The sequence below is a fragment of the Pyrus communis genome, chromosome 2 (genome assembly GCF_963583255.1).
Source record: "Pyrus communis chromosome 2, drPyrComm1.1, whole genome shotgun sequence".
NCBI lineage: Eukaryota > Viridiplantae > Streptophyta > Magnoliopsida > Rosales > Rosaceae > Pyrus > Pyrus communis.
The window spans coordinates 28,700,461-28,725,596 of NC_084804.1; the positions used below are offsets into that span (position 1 = coordinate 28,700,461).

The 25,136-nt window shown below is 38.6% G+C and overlaps 1 protein-coding gene and 1 pseudogene across 1 annotated transcript; both read left to right on the forward strand.

The window, feature by feature from the left end:
- Positions 1-8,046, forward strand: part of LOC137725009 (integrin-linked protein kinase 1-like) — a 16,321-nt pseudogene extending 8,275 nt beyond the window's left edge.
- A 7,435-nt stretch (positions 8,047-15,481) lies between these two features.
- On the forward strand, positions 15,482-19,681 carry LOC137726740 (transcription initiation factor TFIID subunit 14b-like). Its single transcript, XM_068465691.1, has 6 exons — positions 15,482-15,595; positions 16,005-16,093; positions 16,174-16,395; positions 16,861-17,048; positions 17,132-17,253; positions 19,204-19,681. Exons 1-6 carry the CDS (start codon positions 15,482-15,484, stop codon positions 19,288-19,290), a joined length of 822 nt encoding a protein of 273 aa, XP_068321792.1. The 3' UTR covers positions 19,291-19,681.
- The last annotated feature ends 5,455 nt before the right edge of the window (positions 19,682-25,136 follow it).

Below are 25,136 nucleotides of genomic sequence, written 5' to 3' on the forward strand. Positions count from 1 at the left end.
AAGAAGCCGTTAGCATCTTCCGCTGCCGGTTGTGTAACTTCACTACCACCGACAACCTCCCACAAGTCTTGACCTTGAAGGTAAGACTCTATACACGTTGCCCACGTGTTATAGTTTTGGTTGTTGAGCTTCTTGATTCCTCCAACAACTTGAAGATCACCCATCGTATCGGCAAGACTTTGACTACACCGAACAAGCTTGAGTGACTACCGTGCAGAGTAATACACTACTCTCCACACAAAGAAGCTCCCTCTCAAGGTTTGTGATAACCCCAGCAATAATCTCAAGAAATCTTTTCTGATGTGGAAGATCAGTCAAAACTGCAACCACAGAGCATACTCGAAATTTCAAGAGACTTTACAACCAATGCTCTACCAAGAACGATCCCTGACCGACTTGGCTCTGATACCAATTGTTGAATAAGAAGAGTATCCAAGATAACTCTAATGATCCCAAGAAGAAGAAAATAGAGCACACTCTTAAAGAAAGCTCACAAAACAAACTAATTAGCAAAGCTTTTCTTATTTAGCTCTAGGCTTTGTTTCTCCTTGGATGATTTACAATGCTTGAGGACTTGGGTATTTATAGCAAACCAAATGAAAGCTACACCGCACACTTACTTCACCTACAACATCCACCTACTTCACCTACAACCTCCACTTACTTCACCAACCTCACACACTTACTTCACCTACAACATCCACCTACTTCACCTACAATTGACATTGATTCTCAATAGATGATTGTTTCAGAGTAGCATTCGAAAATAAGCTCTCTCTCTGCACATATATTGAATGTGTGTGCGCGCACTCATATACACTTAAATATCTTAACCATGACTTGGCAATGCTTTGGTGGTTGATGTTTCAGGGTGACTTGGGAAGCTATCTTCAAAAGAAAGGGCGCTTATTTCCATCAAAAGCCCTAAGATTTGATCTTGACATTGCAAGGCATGCATATGTTTTTCTGCCAGTTATTCTTTTAAAAACTTCCCCATTCAAATAGAAATTCAGCATACACAAAAAAAAAAAAAAAAAAAAAAAAAAAAAAAATTTATGTTCAAATGACAAGCACGTAAATTGTATCATATGGTTTATATATCTATGAGTACCTCAAGCATGTTCTTCCTTCTAACTGTCTAGCTAGGTTCAGCCAATTCACATTTATGACATTTTTCTTTTCTTATTCTTGTTACCAGGGGCGTGAATTATCTTCATGAATGTAAACCAGACCCAGTAATCCACTGTGATTAAAGCCAAAGTAAGACAACCAAAAGCACAAGTTGATGTAATAGGTGTAATAATTGCCTATTAATTTTTTGATGGTTCTGGTTGGGATGTACGGTTATTTAATATTTGAAATTTTGGTAAGGTGCAATAAAATATTTTGCTCGATAATGGAGGTCAACTGAAAGTAGCTGGATTTGGCTTGTTAAGATTGTCAAAAATCTCACCTGACAAAGCAAAACTAGCACAGCCTTGGGCTGACACTGACCTTTCAAGTAAGCTCTTGTACAACTGAATCACTTTCTTGCCTTGGATTCATCTCTCACGATCTGCACTCTATGATAAAATTATTCGGTCTTTACAAGTAGAAATACATTCAGAATTAAAATTTTTGGATTCTGATTGTTACTTAACTTATGCTCTTTGAGAAGGAAATTTTCTCTTCGACTCTATAGGAGCGCAAGTTCTTAATTTCTGGGAAAATCTAGAAGAATCATTTAATTAGACAAAAGCTGATCAATCTACACAAGTACTACATGCGTATTTGTGTATACAGGATGTGCATGTTGCTTTCAAAACATTGTATATTTCTGTTTTTTGCAAAAAGAATACTAGATCTACTCATCTGAAACTCGTCATCAATGTTGGAAAATCAAATAAAAACAGGTTGTTAATGGTTAAAACAAGCTGTCAGTTTCTTTCCAGGGTGTTTTTCAGCAACTACAAAGATCATTGCTTCTTCCATGTGTTAGCCGAAAGGAGATTGAAAGACAGCAGAGATGTGAGCTGCTGTGTGCAAGCCGAAAGGTGGTTATTACAATCTGCCATGATGCAATGCATGTGTATGCCAACTGTCAAAGTTGCTGCATGTGTTTGAAAGGGTGTAAAGATGTGGAACACCATCATTCATTATATGTATTGTTGGATTGTTTATTTTTTCAGTTTTGTATAAATAGGCCATCTTGCTAAGCCTTAGAGCATATCATCCGAATCCCATTTCCCATTCTCATTTTCAGCTTGTAAGCTATTGATTTTTGTAAACTCTCTTTTCATATATCAAAGTCCAAGTGTTTTTTTTTCAAAGCTTGTTGCTTCCCTCCTTTCTCTATTTCTTTGTCCAATTTTATTGAGAGTGAAAGTGAGAGGTGTGATAGAGTTTGTAAACTTATCACCCACATATTTTGGTATTGAGTTAGTAAACTTTAGAATACCAACAATTGGTATCAGAGCCAGAATACCATTCTGGCAGGTGCAGCAGTTATGGCGTCCAACTTAGTGCAACTCCAAGTTCCCACATTGAAGAAAGAAAATTATGAAAGATAGTGCATCCAATTCAAAGCATTGTTTGGATCACAGGAGCTATGGGAAGTTGTCAGTAGTGGGTATGTTGTACCCACTGCCGAGCAAGAAGCCATATATACTGCGGATCAAAGGAACACTCTCAAGGACTTACGAAAGAAGGACCAAAAGGCGCTGTATCTTCTATACCAGGGTTTGGAAGATTCAACGTTCGAGAAGGTTGCAGAAGCAACAACGAGCAAGCAAGTATGGGATACACTCAGTACAATCTACAAAGGAGTAGATCGAGTCAAGAAAGTGAGATTACAGTCACTTCGAGCAGATTTTGAAACTGCTCACATGAATTAAAGAGAGAGCATCTCCGACTATCACACAAGGCTCATTGCGATAGTAAATCAGATGAGGAGAAATGGCAAGAAACTCGATGAAGTACGAGTTGTGGAGAAAATCCTTCGGTCACTCACATCCAACTTTGAGCATGTGGTGACTGCCATTGAGGAATCGAAGGATTTGGAGACAATGAGCACAGAGGAATTGCTAGGATCCCTCCTAGTTCACGAGCAACGCATTCAGAAGAATGCAAGCCCCACAACGCTAGAGCAAGCTTTGGAGTCAAAGTTGAATATTGACAAACCAAATGGAGATCGTGGGCAGTGGAACTCACGTCGTGGGAGTTCATCCAATCGTAGCCGAGGACGAGCCCGAGGAAGAGGTCGAGGCTATGCACAAAATCAAGGTCAGTCTCAGGAGTGGAGATCTACTCGAGGAAAGGCGCATATCCAGTGTCACAACTGTAAGCAATATGGACATTATGCCAATGAATGTTCACATAAAAATGGTGAGCATGTCAACATGGCAGAATCAAGTGGAAATACTGATGAAGAACTTACAGTCTTGCTAGCACACCATGATTCCAGTAGTCAACAAGATGTTTGGTATTTGGACTCTGGTGCAAGCAATCACATGTGTGGAAAGAAGGAGTTTTTTGCCGAACTCAAAGATGGGGCCTATGGATCTGTAAGTCTTGGTGACTCCTCAAAGTTGCCAGTTGAAGGCAAAGGGAAGATCAAGATCATCCAGAAGGATGGTAGAGAAGAATACATCTCTGATACCTACTACATACCAGGTATGAAGAGCAACATTCTGAGCATTGGTCAACTGCTCCAGAAAGGGTACATTATACATATGGAGAACATGCTTCTCACTCTCAGGAATGCAAGGAGAAATCTTATTGCATGTGTTCGAATGTCAAAGAACCGGATGTTTCCGATGAATTTGAACACAAAGATTGGAAGCTGCAACATCGGTGTAATGGAAGATGAGTCATGGAAATGGCATCTTCGATTTGGCCATCTTCATTTCAATGGCCTAAAGTTGCTGTCAAATGGAGGAATGGTTCGTGGTCTACCCCAAATTGAAGCCACAGGGCAAGTATGTGAAGGTTGTGTGCTTGGCAAGCAAGCACGACTATCGTTCCCTGTTGGTGATACATGGAGAGCAAAGGCATCACTGCAGTTGGTTCACACAGATATATGTGGTCCATTGGATTCCATGTCTTATGGAGGTAATAGGTATTTTATTACCTTCATTGATGATTTCAGTAGAAAGACTTGGGTCTATTTTCTCAAGGAGAAGTCAGCTGCCCTAAAAAATTTCAAGGAGTTCAAGGCACTCACAGAGGCTGAAAGTAACCACAAGCTTGTGGCTGTGAGATCAGATAGAGGTGGAGAGTACACCTCCAATGCTTTCCAAGCATACTGCAAGGAGCAAGGAATTAGGCATCAACTTACTGCTGCCTATACCCCACAGCAAAATGGGATAGCCGAAAGAAAGAATCGAACCATCCTTGACATGACAAGGTCCATGCTTAAGGAGAAGAATTTGCCAAAAGAGTTATGGGCAGAAGCTGTAGCTTGTTCGATTTATTTGTTGAATCGATGTCCAACAAAGAGTGTTAAGAGGATGACACCATAAGAGGCTTGGAGTGGATACAAGCCGAATGTTACACACCTAAGAATTTTTGGGTGTGTTGCATATGCTCAAGTTCCAGAAGCCAAGAGGAGGAAACTTGATGATAGAGGTGAGAAATGTGTGTTTGTGGGCTATAGTGAAGAGTCCAAGGCATACAAGCTCTACAACCCACTAACTGGCAAACTAGTGGTTAGTAGAGATGTCATCTTCAGTGAGGAAGAGACATGGAAGTGGAACAACAAAGAAGTCAGTAAAGAGAAGATCGTCACCAATGATTTTGAAGAACCAGAAGTTGTACCACCTATTGAGCAACAGCCTGCTCAAACAATCACAACAACTCCAGTGCACATAATTGCAAGGAGTGGTCCTACATCTAGTGAGGAAAGCAGCTCCTCAACTCCAGTGAGGTTAAGGAGTCTCATAGAGATTTATGGACAAGAAGAAGAAGAAACCAATTTTTTCTGCTTCTATGCAGACCATGAGCCTCTCTCATTCAATGAAGTTGTGGAAGAAGATTGTTGGAAGAAAGCCATGGAAGAAGAGATCCATGCCATCGAGAAGAATGACACTTGGGAGTTAACAAAGCTCCCACCAAATCAGAAGGCTATTGGTGTCAAGTGGGTTTACAAGATCAAACGCATTGCAGATGGAAGTGTGGATCGATACAAATCAAGGCTTGTAGCAAAGGGCTACAAACAGAAGTATGGAGTGGACTATGATGAAGTCTATGCTCCAGTTGCAAGACTTGACACGGTAAGATTACTAATCTCTCTTGCCGCTCAGCATAAATGGAAAATTTATCAATTAGATGTCAAGTCAGCCTTCCTTAATGGAGTTCTTGAGGAAGAAGTGTACGTGGAACAACCAGAAGGCTTCCAAGTACAAGGAAAAGAAGATAAGGTGTATCGTTTGAAGAAAGCTTTGTATGGCCTCAAGCAAGCACCACGAGCTTGGAACTCAAGGATTGACAACTACCTTCACCAAAATGGATTTCAAAAATGTCCATACGAGCATTCAGTTTACATGAAGAACGGTGAAAAAGGGGAGTTCTTAATTATTTGTCTCTATGTAGATGACTTGTTGTTTACAGGAAACAATGAAGCAATGTTCTATGAGTTCAAGCAATCCATGTTCAGTGAATTCGAGATGACTAACAATGGATTAATGTCATACTTTCTTGGCATAGAAGTGAAGCAAGAAAGTGATGGTATCTACATCTCTCAACAAAAGTACATGAGAGATATATTGGAGAAATTCAATATGGACACGTGCAATATTGTCAACACTCCAGTTGCAACTGGATTGAAGCTGTCCAAGGAAGGAGAATGTGAGTTTGTAAACTCAACCGTGTACAAAAGCTTGGTTGGAAGCCTAAGGTACCTTACAATCACAAGACCTGATATAGTTTATGGTGTTAGACTCGTGAGTCGATACATGGAAACACCAAGGGAGTCTCATTGGCTGGCCGCCAAGAGAATTTTGAGGTACATAAGAGGTACTCTAAACTATGGTCTATTTTATAATTTTGGTGAAGATGCAAAATTATTTGGTTATTCAGATAGTGATTGGGGAGGTGACCAAGATGAAAGGAAAAGCACAACTGGCTATGTGTTTTTTTCTAGGATCAACAGCTTTCTCATGGACTTCAAAGAAGCAATCAATTGTTGCTTTGTCATCGTGTGAAGCCGAGTACGTTGTTGTAGCCTCAACCGTGTGTGAGGCAATTTGGTTAAGAAATCTGTTGAAGTCAGTGTGTCATCCACAAGTGGAATCGACTGTGATTCATGTGGATAACATCTCAGCTATCAAGCTTGCTAGGAATCCAGTCCAACATGGAAGGAGTAAGCACATCGATACCAGGTTCCCTTTTTTGAGGGATCATGTGAACCAAAAGACAATTGAGCTTGTATATTGTCACACGAAGGAACAAGTGGCAGACATCTTCACTAAGCCACTGCCAGTTGAGCCATTCAAGTTGCTACGTGAAATGCTAGGGATAAAGGCGTTTTAATTTGAGGAGGTGTGTTGGAAAATCAAATAAAAACAGGTTGTTAATGGTTAAAACAAGCTGTCAGTTTCTTTCCAGGGTGTTTTTCAGCAACTACAAAGATCATTGCTTCCTCCATGTGTTAGCCGAAAGGAGATTGAAAGACAGCAGAGATGTGAGCTGCTGTGTGCAAGCCGAAAGGTGGTTATTACAACCTGCCATGATGCAATGCATGTGTATGCCAACTGTCAAAGTTGCTGCATGTGTTTGAAAGGGTGTAAAGATGTGGAACACCATCATTCATTATATGTATTGTTGGATTGTTTATTTTTTCAGTTTTGTATAAATAGGCCATCTTGCTAAGCCTTAGAGCATATCATCCGAATCCTATTTCCCATTCTCATTTTCAGCTTGTAAGCTATTGATTTTTGTAAACTCTCTTTTCATATATCAAAGTCCAAGTGTTTTTTTTTCAAAGCTTGTTGCTTCCCTCCTTTCTCTATTTCTTTGTCCAATTTTATTGAGAGTGAAAGTGAGAGGTGTGATAGAGTTTGTAAACTTATCACCCACATATTTTGGTATTGAGTTAGTAAACTTTAGAATACCAACAATCAGGACTTGAATTATAATTTGTCCTCTTTCATTCTAGGTTTATATGTGGCACCTGAGATCTACAAAGCTGAAATTTTCACCAGAAGTGTGGATGTATACTCTTTCGGTCTTATATTATATGAGGAACCTTTCATTTTCACTATCTTCATCGTGTTATCAAGTATAATTCATTGTCAGTTCAGCACTTCTAAATTAGTTTACTTTCCTGGGTTTCTAGAATATACAGTACATTGCTTTCTCAAGCTTACGGAGTACACATAAACACTTTGCTGTGAACGTAGCACTCTTGCAGGCATTGACTTTTGCATTCTTATTTTAAAACACCGATGGTTTGGGGGAATTTTGTGGATCGTTTCTATCTTGTGTGGAAAACAATTACGTTGTTGCTCATTATTTTGAAGTAAGTAATAACTTGTCTTTGTGTGGCTTTGTTTTCTCATAGATGGCTGAGGGATTACAACCATTCCATCCCAAGCCTATGGAAGAGGCTGCGAAACTGATGCGTTTGGAAGGAAAAAGACCGCAGCTGAGGACCAAATCAAAAAGTTATCCCACTGTAGTAAAAGAGTAAGTTTGATTTCAATACAAGTCTCCGCATGGTCTACTGATTAACATGCAGTAACTTTTTCTCGTCTTTTCTGAAAGGGGAACTGTAATGCTTAATTGATGATGCTAAAATGATATGCATGCAGGTTGATTGAGGAATGTTGGAATCCAGAACCTGTTATGATGCCCATTTTCTCGGAGATTATTGAACGGTTGGACAAGATGGTTTCTAATTGCTCAAAGCAGGGATGGTGGAAAGACACGATTAAGCTTCCTTGGTACGTCTATCATCTGTGTATCTTCTAAGGGTTCATGGTATTTTCTCTCGCACACGGACAAGTTGTAGGTTTCATTTTCTTACTGCACTGTAACGCATTATATGATTTGATGGTATGCAGGAAATAAGAGGAGGCAGTCTCAGTTCCTTTGGAAAACGAATAGAGAAAAGGACTTGGGCGTAGACTAGGTGCTCGGGGCTTGACGTTGCAGTGTAATTAATATTCAAGAGGGCGCCTTTGGTTTAGTCTAATAAATTTCTTTTATAGGAAAAACATTCTCCTTTAAAAGCACTCAACGTTAATCGACTTAATCCTAATGTTAAAAATATTTTGTGACTCCCTAAGAAAATTATCCCACGTAAATATGCTAGAATTTGAAATCATCAAAGTAATCAACCTAGAGCTCAGTCCCAGCTAATTTGTAATAACTCTTTGGACAAGGTTTTGGGTTCCTTAAGTTATTAAATTAAAAAAAAAAAAAAAAAACAAAGCGCAGTCTCAACTTCCTTGCATAACACCAAGTATTATTCTTTTCTGAATGCCTCTTATCTCATTTGTTTCTAAAGTATGATAAAAATCATCACAATAGAGAAAAGAAATTGCATAAAACAAAAACACTATAAGTTTGTCTTAAACTCTCACCTTAAAATAATGGGAGTCCTACACCTTCTTGTGAGCGTCCAACACAAACATTTGTCTTGTTATTTTTTATTATGTGACAACAGTCGAGTTGAAAGACTTCAAAGATAAAATATATATGGGACGGATCTATAGCACTTCCTTTTTTACACAATATTTTACGTATATTTTTGTGGGACTCACATTGCAATGTTTTCAACGATCCGAACCGTTTATCTTTTAGGTATTCTCTCAAGATCATGTCTACCATAAATCATCTAAATCTGAAATCATATGACCGTTGGATCAAGGATTTAGGGTTTTTTTTGTAGGACCGTATTCGTCCGTAATGTCTTAATGGTCTTGGATTTGTCTAATTTTATAAAAATGATCTATCAATAATGTTCTAAAAAATAAATGAAAATATATTACAAAGTGATCCCACAAAAACATGCGTAAAATTTTTTATAAAGTTGATAGTGCCACAAGTCCGCCTGTATGTCGGTTAATAGTACTTAAGCAAGTGAAACCTAAACAAGTCCAAGAAAAGAACTTCGCAAGTTCTTTGCACATCTAGGTTTGCACTTTTACTAGACTTTGTCCAGGTAGGTCGGGTTGTCTTCTACCGTGTGACTTGACTATATACGTTTAATGTAATGTGAAAGCTGAATGTTGATATGATCATCATTATTTAAATTTAAATTAATCAGTAAATTAATTTTGGATTCAGAAAAGTGCTATATGTTCCTCAACTTCATGGATGTTGATACTGAAGATATTACTACAGGTCCAGCAAATTAAGCAGACAAATCTGTCATTAGGACGTGATTTGCTGCACTACACGAATCACTCTTCCTCTATCCTTACTGTTGTATTGTATCTAAATACTTGCCTTCTATGGCTTTACAAAGTCAACTGATGTAATGTATACACACACACAATATGTGATAATGCAAATCATCAAGAAAACCAATCACAAATCACTACTAAATTAAACAGTTTGTGCGACAAGGAAGACTTTGTCGCGCAAAGCAATTTTAGGTCGCATAAAAACTATGGCGACACACCAATCATCGCTCAGAATTAGTCGCGCAAATGTCATGAAAAAAGACCTTGTGCGACGAATAAGTACAAATTCATCGCGCTTATAAACAATCGCACAACGCTTTGATATTCGTCGCGCTAAAGTTATACGGACAAAAGCTTTCGTCGTACGATATAAAAGGGTACAAGTGTGCTTTGTGACGACAAATTTCTGGGGACATCAGAAATTTGCGCGACGAAACCTGTAAGACGCGCGTAATTTTGCACAACAACCAGTAGGCGTCACCCAAGTGGAATTCTAAATAAATAAATAAATAAAATAAAAGGAATATTAAAAAAAAAAAAATCATAAAAATGACAAAAAAAAAAAAAAAAAAAAGCAAATTAATAAATAAAAAATGTACGTACAAATACAAACTTTTAAAAGAAAGCGGGAACAAAACTATGAAAAAAAAAGTAGAATAATCAATAGGCAAGTCGTTCAAGGGTGCTTGGTAATCATGCTACTGGTAGGGGGTGGGGGCGGGGTCGGAGGTCAACGGGCCTGATTGCTGTGCATGCTCGGTGTGGAAGGGCTCTGAGGGCGATGGTGCAGAAAAACCGGAGGGATGTATTCTGGAGGAACTGAGGGCTTGTACAAGCATTGACATTTGAGACTTGTATGATGCTAGCTCACTTCTCAGACTAGCGACTTTTTGTGTCAAAGTCGTAACCTGGCCCTTTAACTGCGAGGATGACGAGGCTCCACTCTCCCGCCTCTTGGCATTTCCCATTCCCCGACAATATGTCCCTGACCTTTAACCGAAAGTTTGGTCCAAAGTCTCTGTCAGGATGTGAAACCCTGCATCCTCAGGGGGATCCATAGACTCGATCGACATGTCCGAGGGAAGCTGGAGGCGGACTCTTGAAGCACCGACTGACTCTTCTCCACCATAGTTGCTTGTGAAAAAAAACATGGATTTTCTGTTATACAAAAAATAAATGTATTAGTTGTAATACTTAAAGAAAATTAAAAAAAATAATAATAAATGTTAGCAAAAATTAAAGAAAGTAAAATGAAAGAAGTCGTAATTAAAAATGCACCACATAGCCCACCTCCTGAAAATGACCGCAAAGCCAAACCCAACTATCTTGTCGGTCCTCGAACTCCTTCGGGCAACCCTCCACGAGAGCGACTTGCGGATCATCAAACTGTTGGAAAATTGGTGTAAGTCACTCTTCTACTGCTTGTAGCGTTCGGAGAAGAGCCAATTGAGGTACACCAACATGTCCTCCAAATTGTAGTTTGTCTGCAATGTAACAAATATTATGAAAGTATTAGTATTAAATATAAATATATAAATTTTACATGAAAAGCATTAAAAAGGCGATGCTACTTACAAACAATTGATTGCACACCGTGTTCTTCGTCTCCTCCGGCATCGCCTTCCAAGACTTCCACCGCATAGGGCAAAAGGTCCGCACAACATGTCTAATTTCGCGGGCCAATGTAGTATGCTGCTCCGCCGTTGGTGCGGCACGATGTCGCTCATCGTATTCGAATGTGATACAACCATTGGTCACCCGAGTGACCTTCGCCGTCTTCAATTGCCGACAAGGTCCCCGGGTGTTTTTCTTCGCTGCAAATAAATGAAAAAAAAAAACATTAACCCAAAACTAATAGCAAATCCTACTAAAATTTTGGCATAACCTCCCCTATAATTAAAATATTTCCCAAAACCCTAAAAATAACATAAACAATATATGTAACCAACACAATGATCACAACAGTTTAATAAAAGGTTCGGAAAGATGACAACTTTTTAATCCTTACATGACATAACTTAACAAATTGAACCTAAATAACCTAATTCAGTTACATGGGAATAAAGGATTGAATAAGGATTATATACCTAGGCGTGTACCCGAGGCATTGGTTATGGATCCCGATAGTGACATCTGGTTTAGAGTGCAGGGCGCTGGTGAGTATGTCGGTCGCTAACAGGTAGTGCCATCGAAGAAGTCGACGATGCTTACACTTGTGGGACTGGAGGACCAACTGGGTCAACCAAATTCACCGGGCTATGGTTCATCTCTGCTGAAGCAGTGGCGGCAGTAGTAGGTGTAATTGTCGGACTAGGTGTAGAAGTCATCGCCCTCCGGGTTCTAATGAGATGTGACATCTACAAAATTGGAAATAAATTTGTTAGGTGCTTAGAGTCCTATTTCAAACATAGTGAATCCATATATTAAGATTTTATAAGTGAGAGGAAAACAGGGATCAACAACACCAAGAATAAAATTTTATTATACAAGATACACCCATTACAAATGATCATATCCCCTCACTAGATATATGCCCACTCAAAACCTAAATTGATGGTTCATCCAAATTTACAATTATACTCGCAAATGCTTTAAGCATCCAGGAGTTCTACAAGCAGAACATATTTCAGTTTATATCGTTACTTTTTTTAAGAATACATAAATAAATTAATTAAAACAGCACCATTCTAGAATATAAAGAAGGTTACTTAGCGTAGATAATAGTTTAATCTTTCTTTGTACTTATGCATGGAATTGCCAAGCGATGGATGTTCTCTAGCTAGACCTAGAGGTCAAAAATCTTGGTGCACTCGATCTATGTCTTGTTAAATCACGAGGCCTAGAGGCAGTCGATTGTCGTGAGGTTTATCCTTGCATGATTGGTCAATTAGTGAGCGTTTAGTGGTCAACCAGGATGAGCGAGGTGTGGCGTGCATTGGTTAAGGTTTCCTCATGGACAAGGGCTTAAGCTTGTGGGCAAGAAAGCCTAGGGTTTAGCGTGCTAGGGCTTACGAACCCTTAACCGTGTTTAGGAGAGGCGCACCTTAGGGAAAATGGAAGCCAAGGCGGCTTCAGTGGGCATTGTCATTAGTCTCATGGGGGACGAGACTGGTATCATGGTGGCGATAGGTAGCACCATGGCAACGATGATGGTTCTGGTCGCTCCTCCTCTCACGATGGCGGTGGCGGTGGCTCGGGTTTTGTCGTTCCTTGCGGCATGACATGGAGTCGTAGGTGTAACACCCTAAAAAATTTAACATATACAGTTATGTGGAAAATTTTATCGATAAGTAGAAATGACGAAAATGCCCTAGGGGGCCAAACATAATTTTACAAGGATGTATTTTATCCTCATACATTTTGTCATGTTTCTTGACATATTTGGATAGAGTTCAATCCTACGAGTGCGTAGGTGAAAATCATTCGTGAAACGGAGTTATAACGAAGAAATTAGAGATGTTTTCATTGTGGAAAAAAAAATTAAATAAATAAAAGAATTGGGGTTGGACGCTGCCAGGTGGTAGCAAGAAAGAGGAGAAATGAGGGATGCAAGAGAGAAAAGGAGGAAGGGAGAGGGCCAATCCGCAGAGGAAGAAGGGAGAGAAATAAGGGAAGTGATGGAGCACTGGATCCTTTGGGATCCATACAACCCAACCTGACCCAGTTCCTTGACCCTGCTTTAACTCCTCCGTTCGACGTCCGTTCGAGGTGCTTCTAGTGTCTATGGAAAGCTCTCATCGAGCCCAACATCTCTATATGTTAGATTTCAAATTTTCTAACCCAAATTTACAAATCGAATCCATAAACCCATAGGTGCATCCAGCGACTTTAACCTTTTTTCGATGGCTCCGGCGAGCTTCACCGTCGATGACCACCACCAAAAGACTCCTTTCAACCCCAGGATTAAGGTCCAAGCCTTGGATGAGGCGTCGAAGTTCGTTTTGGTGGCGAATCGACAACTACACAAATTGAGGGTTTTGGCGGTTCAAGGGATTTTTCGGCCGCTTCCTGGCCGAATTGGACTTTGGCCTATGTATGAAAGTTTTTTCGCTCATTGAACTCTACAACCCTGTAAAATTTGGTAATTTTTAGAGTTCGTTGGAATTTGAGGTTTCCGTTCACCGGAAACCGCCGCTCACGGTGGCGCGTGGCCAGAGTGCTGATGCTGCCTTTTTAAACTAATTTTGATATTCTGAATCCATATTTGAAATGCATTTGGTGTGATTCATTTGTTTGAACCTAGTTAGTGATTATTAGTCACTTGAAAATTTTTCAGAAATGAGTTAGAAATTGAATTTGTGAACTACAAATGGCTTGATCCCTTCGTAGGGTACATAGGCAGTCTAACGAGGAGGTTAGATGTAGCCATAAACTAAACAAAATGATTATTTTTTTTAGTGTGGTTAGTTAGAATTATAATTAACCATTATTTTTATTGTTGCTTACCTGTGTGTTTGGCTTTCAAATTAGAAATTTCGGGATGTTATAGTAGGTGTCGCGGGTGGGGCCAATGGAATTGATTCCAACCCTGCAATATAGAGAGCCCAACTTGGTGGTGGTGCCACCACCATTTTGATGCTCCTACTTGATAATCTTCGTGTTTCCACCAATTTTGAATTAAAGAAGAAACTAGTGAAGGAAGTTTTATGTTTAGAATTTTGTTTTTGCAACTGTTTTTCAAGAACTCTCAATGAAAGCACCAAGTTTTGGGAGCACACTTTCGATGCAAATTGAATTGTCGAAAACTTACACAAATAAGGACAAGAGACAAACGGAGTCAGGCTAACACTAGTGTAGGTTTAGACAAAGGGTATTTGAGGCCTAAGTCAAAAAGGCTATAGGAAGTGATAAGAGTGTGGTAAGAGTTCTTGATTACTGGGATAAAGTGGCTAGCTTGGCTATTTATAGAGAATTAAGGAGTTAACCCTAGCATCCAAGTTCGTTGAACTTGTTAGCAAAGTGTTACCTAGTCTGCACACCGATGGAAAAGTATTCCTCTAAAATTTGAGGAATATGCTTTGGAAAGTCTTGTCATGCTAAGAGACTGACAGGTAAACTCATTACATATCAGGGTAATCTGTATAGTCACATGGCGATCAACTTTAATCATTTGTGATGAATTGAGCTTGGGGTGCCTGTTGATTGTGGGCTCTTAGGGCTTCATAGAGAATGTGGCATGTTAGCTCGTTAGGGTTTGACTAACAATTTGTGTATTCCGTCAATGATAGAGTAGTTATTTTTTATAAGTGGTACCATCGGGTGTTTTTATTGGTCGGGATACTTTTATGTTCCCACACATACATTGTGGGAGCATACAATAGTTGATGAAGAGACAAAGAAGGAATAGTGAAATCCTTACGGCAAATATTTCAAAGTAAAGAAAATAAAATGCAAATATCGTCATGCTGATAACATATTATAAACAGACAAATGATAGAGAACTTTTTCTAGAGATTAAAGTAACACAAGAGTGGTGGATCACTCTATTTTATCTTCCATACAGAAGTTATTTGAAAAAAAAAAAAAAAAAAAAAAATTATAAACAAACAAATGATAGAGAACTTTTTCTAAAGATTAAAGTAACACAAGAGTGGTGGATCACTCTATTTATCTTCCGTACAGACGTTATTTGAAAAAAAAAAAAAAATTATAAACAAACAAATGATAAGTGAACTTTTTCTAGAGATTAAAGTAACACGAGAGTGGTGGATCACTTTATTTATCTTCGAGACGTTATTTGAAAAAAAATAAAAATAAAAATAAAAAGTGGGTCAACTTTAAATGGACCGGGGCCGGAAGAAAATTACTAAAGGAGGATCGAGATTAAAATGATATACTCACGGTGAGTTCATTGTTATCCTTACAAAATATGGTCATTTTCGTCATTTGAGGAGAACCTTTTATTGGTGGACCGACTAAAATGCCCTTACTACGCGCCACACGGCCCAGATTCATTGGGTGAAAGAGCGGACGAACTTGAATGCACGCTGTACAGGATAACTCCCTCCTAGAAAAGCTAGGGTACCCTGCTACTTCGCGGGAAGAATCCCTCGTTTCTCGATTGCACCACAGAAGGAAGAGATTCTTACAAGGACATGAACAATGGTTCCTCTTCCAAAATGCACGGTCCTGATCAACCTGAAATAAGTGGGTCCTCCCCCAAATCCCTGCGCACCAAAATGGGCAAACCGGAAGACAGTGAAAAGAAGGTAACTTTCTTGTTCAATTTCAAAATTTTACAATTACCCACTTCATAATTTACCAAAACAAGGATACCCAGATACCCAGAAGTGCTTTTGGAAATAGTTCTGATCCTCAACTTCAAGACTCTGTTTTGAGATTGATTTGATTTGATTTTCCAACATATTGTTTCACATTGTATAATGTGTTGATTGCCCCTGTTATGGATCATGAGAGTCGGCATTATTTAAAAAAAATTCAAAAATTCAAAAAAATCGTTTCAAAATTGGTTTTTGATTTTGGATTGTTGCCCATCATTCTGATCGCCGGAATACTGTCAAAAAAGTTTTGAGCATATGCTACTACTATGAGTCTATGTTTAGAACTTAAATTGTAGTTTTTTTTTCATTGTTTTGCTTTTCATGTAACTTTGTGTAGATTTTTCATAAGAAACTCAAAGATGTTGAGATTAGTGTTCCGATAGTGTATGGCAATATTGCATTCTGGCTCGGTAAGAAGGCGAACGAGTAAGTATTGCTTTATTGTCTTGTTGAATTACTTACATGAGGAATGGAATATGAGAGTTAAGTTCGTGACATTTAACTAGGTACCAATCACACAAGTGGACTGTGTACGTTCGTGGGGCAACCAATGAGGATCTTGGAGTGGTGATAAAACGTGCTGTTTTTCAGCTGCATTCCAGTTTCAGTAATCCCACAAGGGTGGTTGAGTCACCACCATTTGAATTGTCAGAATGTGGCTGGGGTGAATTTGAAATCGCCATTACGCTTTTCTTCCACAGTGATGTTTGTGATAAGCCATTAAACTTGTGAGTTGCTTTGAATAATAAATCACGTGATTTACTTGGTCCTCGGCTGTCTAATTTTGTGTTTGATGCTGTCTATGTTCTTTGCATTTGTACCGAGTCCTCAACAATGGAATAGTAGATTTAAACCTAGTTTGACCGAAACAACTTCGTCTTTTAATTTCCAACATTGATATGTTCATTGTCTATCTGAGTATTCACCAGAACCCTTGCAACGACACATCCTGCTTTATATGTACCATATATGTTACGAAATGGGGAAATTAGATTTTACTTAACCTTCTAGTATGCTTAATTGGGAGATGAATTTTTCAAACAATGAGTTTGATTATTTATTACATGCATTGGTATAATTTGATTTTACATTTGTTTAGAAACAACCAACAACCTGTTTTTCATTTTAACATACATTTGGTACTATGCCTGCCCATCATTGCAAGGAGAATTTAATCTTGAACTTTGTCACAGATTTCATCATTTGAAGTTGTACCCAGAGGATGAGTCTGGTCCTATGTCGACTAAAAAGCCTGTTGTTGTGGAATCATATGATGAGATTGTGTTCCCTGAGCCTTCAGAGGCTTTATTGGCTCGTGTGCAGAATGAGCCAGCTGTAGTCGTTCCCAGACTACCTGCTGGCGTTGCTTTGCCTCCACCTGGTATAAATTATTTATGCTGTTGTGTCTGTAATTTCTCTTTATCATTTTGTGGATTGTAAATTATTCCTTTTCATTGCATGTAGTGCCAGTTGAGGATCCAAGTAAGAGAAAGAGAGGGGACACTAAAGATCATCTCCTATGCCAGTGGTTCACAAACTTTTCAGAAGCAGATGAGCTGCTACAACTTGCAGCAGCTCGTCAGCAGGTATGCATAACTTTATCTCATAGTTTCTAGACATAATTTATGGAACTTGAAACTTTGTGATCGTGAAGAGCTGTCAATAAGTCTGTATTCGTGGAAAAAAATTTACCATCTGTGGTTTCTTAGATTATGTACTGATGTATTTGTCCAGTTAATTTCTTTATGCTGAATCCTTTTGCAATTTATTGCATATAAAGTGTCTAGGATTCTAAAATCTTATGTGCACTCAAACTCCAAAGATAAATATAATTATTATTATTAGAAGTATTTCACCCTTCTCATTTATGTATTGAATGGAATTCTATCCATATTTTGCAGTCATGTCTTTAGCGCAACTTTAGATGTATATTTGAGAATTATGAACTCTAAAATCATCATGATACGTTAGTGAAGAAAACATCAAACATGAGCCCAGTATGCTTAGAGAAAATGAATAGGGCGGCTTCATGTTCTAAGAGCTGTAAAGCGATTTCATAGAAAAATTGTGAGTATGATATTGCTGTGCGTCAATCGAAAACATTTAGCCACTAGACGGTAGCTCTCTATCTGGTCAATCATGTAGTGTGTAACTAGTGTAATAATGTCTAATCTAACAGATGTTTAAATATATCCCCAGAGATATAGGGGTACGATGCTTGAATCCTAGGGCGTGCTCTGTAAACCCCAAAGACCAGCCAGCCATGTTTGGTAGGGTTGTGTTTAAATTGAACAGTCTTTGGTACTCAAATGCTGTAAGTGGGTCTGTGGAACTGATAGTGCATTGAGAACAAATCAGCGTGTACTCAAATACTGTAAGTGGGTCTGTGGAACTTATGTGCACTCAAACTCCAAAGATAAATATAATTATTATTATTAGAAGCATACTTTAGAGCCAAGGCAGACCTAAAATAACTGCCAAAACTAGTTCATATATAAGTTGTTTTAACTATCAGGTTTTACGTAGAACTGGTTTAAACTAATTCTTTAGTTTCCCAAACACATCCTAAGTATGTGTTGAATGGATTGACTGGGTTCTCAAATGAGTAAAGGGAGGACTACCTTTCTTCTTCCAGTGAATTCTGATAACATGTTTCCAAATAGAGCATACATTATGTATGCAAAGATCTGTAGTCATTCGATCATGGTATCGTTCTATGTTTATGTACACTACTAGGGAGAGTAAAAAAAGGGATTGGCATTATGGCAGGCAAGTACACACTGCTTTTTTGTAACCCTTGGTCTAATCAGAAGACTCATAGTCTCGTTACTCGTAGGTCGCCAAATTTCCACCAAAGTTTCTTTTGGAAGTGCAAACACGCCATATTGAGTTAAAGGGCTTAGGAAAAGTCAGTTGAGGGGAGTCCAGCCTAGCATTCATTTTGGATGTCCCCTATCCCCACTCCACTCCACCACACCCCGCCCACCCCCGCCCCACACCCCCCCCCCCCCCCCCCCCTCGTGCCCACGGAGCCAACCATCTTCCATGAAACATATCTGTATGGCGGTCAATGGAATGAATATGTTTTCTTTAAATTCTCCTTGGGCAGACTAATTTGTTGCGTTCTGCATAATTGTATGAGTTCTTACTGGTAATTCTCACGACTGCTATAGTGGTTGTTTAAATTATTCTGAAATTCGTGAACCAGCCTAAGCATCTGCGATAAATACCTAATTTTGTTTCTTTATGTTCATTGACTCGTCACGATCAAATTCCTTTGTGATTTCATTGTTATTAACCATTGAAATCTGAAAAAAGTTGGAATTGAGTAGGTTATGAATCCTGAAACTAGTAAGGATTTATTAAGATGAATCACATGTTGTAGAGATCTGAACATATTTGATGTTTATGCATTAGTAGGCAGTAATGTATACCATAAGCTTGGTTACTCTAGTTGAGATAACAAAATTACTTATTGTGATAGAAAATGCTCAAGGAACTTTATTAACCTCGGGTTTCAAATGCCATTGTATTAGGTTCAAGCTCATATTGCTAAATTCCGAAGAGAGATGACTCTTCTAGAGGGTAAGAATAAACAAGTGAATTCTGTCTCCGACCAGTGACTGTACATTATCCTGCAGATTTATGAAGATTCCAGTTCCAAATTGGTTCCGTGGTAGATACATTTGAATTACTCGCAGCAGATGCACATGATGGCACGCAAATGTAGTGCCTACATGTATATTCTCAGCTATGGCGATTTATTGTACTTTCTCATTTTCCTTTTTGTTTATCTCTCTTTTACGTAAATTTGTTGTCTTCATTTGCAATGCGGCATCTATCGGTAAACAATTTAAAGGAGGAACATAAAAGGTGTATCTTTTAATATCTTTTATGCCAAGAAAAGAGAGAATTTTGGTTTACTTTGACACTTATTATTGATTGTTCAACTTGTCTGTGCTAGTTATCTGAAAGTGTGCATTCGGAATTAAGATATCATCTGAATCAATTTTATTTTTTAATACTCAAGTGTTCTATGAGGAACCATTCTTAACTCTCACTCCCTCACAGGGTTCTTGTCAAAGTTTGCTGAGGTAGGTCCAAACTAATAATTCTCTTCATAGTTGCATAGCTCCGGCTGAATCTAGGCTTCTTATAGAGTAGGTGGTAGTCATTTTCTCATAGATAGGGCACATCTCATTTCTAGCTATATGTCAACTTCAATGTCATTTCCCATACTTTACAGTGTTTCTACGAGAAAAACTTCGGTGCGGGCATAGATAGTACATTATCGTTTGCCCACACACACAAAGCAGCACTCTAGCCTGTGTTTGGTCCAGTGTTTTAAAAGGCTCGCCTTAGGGCGCGCCTAGGCGGCCTCTAAGGTTGGGCGTGAGGGTTGCCGCCTTTGTTTTGAGGGAGTGGTCGAAAGGCATCGCCAAAGCAGTCGAGGTGGAAGAGGTGTACCTCAGGGCGTCCAGTGTCTATGTTTGGTTGATTGTTTTCTTTTCCTTTTTCCTTTTTAACTCCCAAACCCAAAACGACATAGTTTTTGTAGGATTTTAACTGTCTCATACCTCTTTCTTGCACGATCATCTCTTTGCCTTTTTTTCTAATTTCACAAGCTCTCTCTCCCACTCGCTCTGGTGATAGCCGCGACACCAATCTTCGACAGCCTTCTGTAGCACCAGCAACAGCCTTCAGCAGCACCACCGCAACCCCCCAGCGACAGCACCGCAACACCCAGAGACTGCGCTGCTGCCATCACTCCCATAAATCCCCAATTTTTACGGCTAGAGTTTCTAATTTTTATTTTTTTATATAATGTACGTGTGTGTTGTTTATGTGCATTGTTATATGTGTGCTCATTGTGTTTTTCATCCTCTATTATAATATATATATATATATATATATATATATATATATCTGAGTGTGTATATATATTTATAATATATGTGTGTGCTTAAGGTGATTATTGATTAATACTTTTTTTTAATATAATATATGTGTATGTTTAGTGTGTGATTAATTTTTCTGTGTTGCGTTCACTTGTGTATTATAATTAATATTGCCATGCATTATAATTACATAATATATAGTTCCATTGATTAATTGTAATGCTTGGTTAATTTTATAATGGATTTGGATGATATTACCAATTAAAATTTTACAAAGTATTATTTTCTATATAATATATAAAACATATATACTAAAAAATTTAGGTCCCTTGAAGCTTCGCCTCACACCTAAATGAGGCTATCCATGGGACGCTTTGTCTACGCCTTCGCCTTTTAATACATTGATTTGGTTTCATTCACTTATTTGTATCGGTTGTCATAGTGCAGAAGCTGTATTGAAGTTTTTATCATCCTCTACTAGAGAAGATGTTCAATATGGTTGACTAACTAGGGCAGCTCTTACATCACATGGGATTATGTGGTGGCTAAATACATAGTGATCTTATGTAAGAGGTGCTCTACAAATGATGTGGTCAGTTATCTCTATATTGTTCGCCATTTACTATTTCCCTTGCAGTGCACATGGGATTGAATTCATATCACCAATTTACAAATCTTGATGGCATCACCATCAGGTGCTTAGTGTTCTGATCCTATCCTTACTTTGAAAATACACATGGGTATGGATAACACCATGTTTCATATATATCCTTTGACTAATCATGTTTCTATGTGTTTATTTATAGTATGTTTATGATTTTTAAACTTCTCATTGAACAACCCATGGGACCATGTATTCTGACATCACCACCATCAAAATCCATTATGCAGCCTCTTCAGGCTTCATTCTCAAAGCAATTGTTTACAACCCACATGGGTGTGAATGCCCTTGTTCATTATTTTTTTCCATTCGAACAATATTTTTACCTGATCCAAACTACTCTGAAGATGATTCAACTTAATTACAAAGGCGGAAACACATTACTCTAGCCAACTGAGCTACGTTTGATGTTTGCATTTTCATTATTGGTTTAGTTCCCCTTGTTCTACCCATACCTATAAAAGAATAATAGTTGGGATCTTTTGGTAAATATTCAAGATGGCCTCATTTTGTTACTAAGTTTTCAGCAAGAGAGCCAGTGGAAAAAGACTCATAAGATATTCCAACTATATACAGTTAACAGTTGAAGTAATCTTTTCTGGATAATTGAAGAGAGAGAGAGAGAGAGAGAGAGAGAGAGAGGGCTGTTTGAAGCAGTTGAAAATGATGTCATCTCAGCGATCATCATCAGGTCCTTACATTGTTGTCTTTACAGGAGAGTTTTGGGGACAAGAGTAACATGGCCTTCATGTGCAAAACCAAGCCACAGTCACAATCAGTGAAAAAATGAGAAGAAAAAATATACACCCCCAAAATTTGAATAAAATGACTATTGGCTTTGCTGGGCACCGTATTTTTGGTGGGTCTATGGTGGCGGGCCTAAGGTATCGTTTGGTATGCAGATGGGACAGGACGGGACGGAACGGAATGGGACGGGACGGGACGGGACAGGACGGAACGGAACGGAGTTGGAGCAAAGATGCCCTCGGATGGAAACAAGGAGGAAGAAGATGGAGACGGAGAGGTTATAATTTTGTGTTCCACGAATGTGGAACGAGTCGTTCCAGGGGGTGAGGTGGAACGAAAATTTACCCAAAACTCGTCCCGTGGAACAGCTCGTTCCACCCGTTTTAGGCGCACCAAACGTGGGACGGAACGCCTTGTCCCACTCTGTTCCGTCCCGTCCCACGTACCAAACGGTACCTTACAGTCCCTCTCCTGTGTTTTTTTTTGTTCTTTTTCCCCCCCAATCAATCTCATTCACAGAACATGGGATGGGAGGGGTTCTTCAAAAGACGGTGACATGTACGTCGGTAATTTGATACCTGTGTATGTTTGTATCAGGGGCTGCCTGTTGCAACAGATTTTACCCTCCAACCTTGGCCCTCATATATAGTTACTTTCTTTGACAGGTCGACTTACTTAGCCACACCATTGGCAGGTCGACTTACTTAGCCACAATAGTTCTAAAATCAAGAACCCAGCCGTTTGAGGACGTTCTTGGCGACATTCACTTAGCAACACCAAAGCGGTTTCAGCCAAGAGTTTCAGCTAGGTCTGCTAGAAACACCGTAGCTAAGGAATAGTTGGCTTATCAAAGAGTACACCGTCTCTAGATAACTAAAACCGCTCTCTTATAGTCTTTGGCAGAAATACTTTTACTTATTTGGAGAGTTATGTTAGTGCATATTTTTTGGAGCTGCCCCGGCCTCAAAAATCTAAGGACTGGCTCTATGTTGGTAAAAAATTACACCCTGTAAACCTACATTTTTGGTGGTGCTTGTGAGTGTGATAATTAATTATGATCGTAAGGATTATGTACTTGTTTGGGGTTGAGAAAGACACAAAAAGAAGAGACAGAAATGCAGGACATGACCGTATCGTCCACTAAATCATAGCTTGTGGACCACTGTATGAATTCGAACATGGAGGGGTTCCTTTGCTGAAATGGATGCAGACTCTAGGAAGGCATAAGTGGTGTACATTTGCAATAGATTTACGTCTCATTGCAAATCTTCTTTTCTGGTGGGACTAGTTTCATCAGGACCACAGAAAGAAAGCTCTACGTTATTAAGATACTGCACTTCACTGTCATGTTAACCATTAGGTCCATTGCCAATGACTCGTCAGGATTTGGACTAGTTAAAGCGTCTCCAAAAGGGATGTCAAAATCCTAGGTGGAATGACATTGTACATATTTGATATCAAAAGTCTCTCCAACCGAAATGTTATTTGCTAGCTGGATTTGAAGACTTAGTGATTTGATGTCAAATTTGGCATCAATGTCAAATTTATTTTTAATTCATTTTAATAGTGGATCCCTTATTCCACTAACATTTCAACCAATAAAAATTTTGTTTCAACATTTTTTTAATAATTACTATCATTTAAAGTCTATTTAAATAATAAATTAATATTTGACAATTCGGTTAGAGAAGTACAAAATTTGACATAAGGCTTCAGATTGTCACATCAACCATTAATTGTGATTTGACTCTTATAATTTGACATTTTCTTTGAAAATGATCTTACTCGTATAACGCGCAATTTGATGAGTCCGTGAGCCAGTTGGGTGACTTGTATAACTACATGCAATGATCAGTTTTCTAACTCAATTATGAGTTCATAAGCGTGTCAAGAGTGTAACGCAACAAAAAAATAGGTAAACGCCTATACGGATAGACAAGGATCTAGATCTGAGAAGATAGAATGAATATTCACCATAGGTAAGATAAGATGGCTGGTACAACTTTAGAAGTTTGTTTAAACTGAAAACATAAAAAACTTTTAACAAAAAAGCAATGCTTCTTTTCTTTTCAGTTACAACCAATGTTGATCAACGCCTTCAACCTTCTTTGTCTTCGTCAACACTTTCTACCAATTTAGAAGAGGGCGTTGAATTGTGATTTATGAGAGAGACATCTGTGTTCAGGACGTAGGACACGAAACTATATATACGTACATGGAGTTTACTTGATATCTGTGATAAACAAATACATATACGTATCCACTTGAATCGTATTAGCGGATTATCATAGTGTCATTTTGTGTTGGTGTTAGATTACCAATCCTACACTTTTATGTACGTATATGTATCTGGGTTGAGTTTAAGTTAATTAAACAATCGTGAAAAAAAGATTAAATATTGTAATCATGAAAGTAAGGAAATGTTTGAGGCATGAGTTTGTTTGATTTTTGGTATTATCAGCTTCCTCACGAAGCATGGGCACCAAAGTATGATGGAAAGATGCATAAGTAGCAGTAAATTACACATGGGTTTCTGTAAAAATGTTATGATGGAAAGATGCATAAGTAGCAGTAAATTACACATGGGTTTCTGTAAAAATGTTAGTTTGCTATGTTCGCTGTGAGAGAGAGAGAGAGAGAGAGAGAGAGAGAGAGAGAGAGAGAGAGAGAGTTGTTTTATCTGTGAGGTAGAGGTAGTACACGGAATCACCAGACCAGGTTGTCGAACAATCAGAAAAGGCCAAACCATCCACTGGACTGTACTGAATAGTACCCTAATTATCGGTCCGTGAGTTTAGGTAAAGAGAAAAGAATAGAAAATCTCAACAGAATACATTAAAATAGGTAGACACTACAAAGTGAGGAATGCCTAACAAAGGCAGCCCAAGATAAGGGAGAGAGATGGAGGCTGAGAAATGGTTTTGGTGGGTGGAGAAAAAGAGAGGAGGGAGAGAGATGGAGATTTAGGGTTTCAGCATTGAGGCTTAAAAGAGAAGCACCCAACTGAGCACAAGAGAAAATAGAGAAAGGAAAGCAAAAGGACTGAGGGAAAAAAACAAACCCACATCTTTGTTGGTTGATTCTTTGTTGATCTATTTTGAAGGCTAGGAAAAAATGGATTACCTTCCTAGCTTTAAACTCTGATGGAAAATTTACATACCAT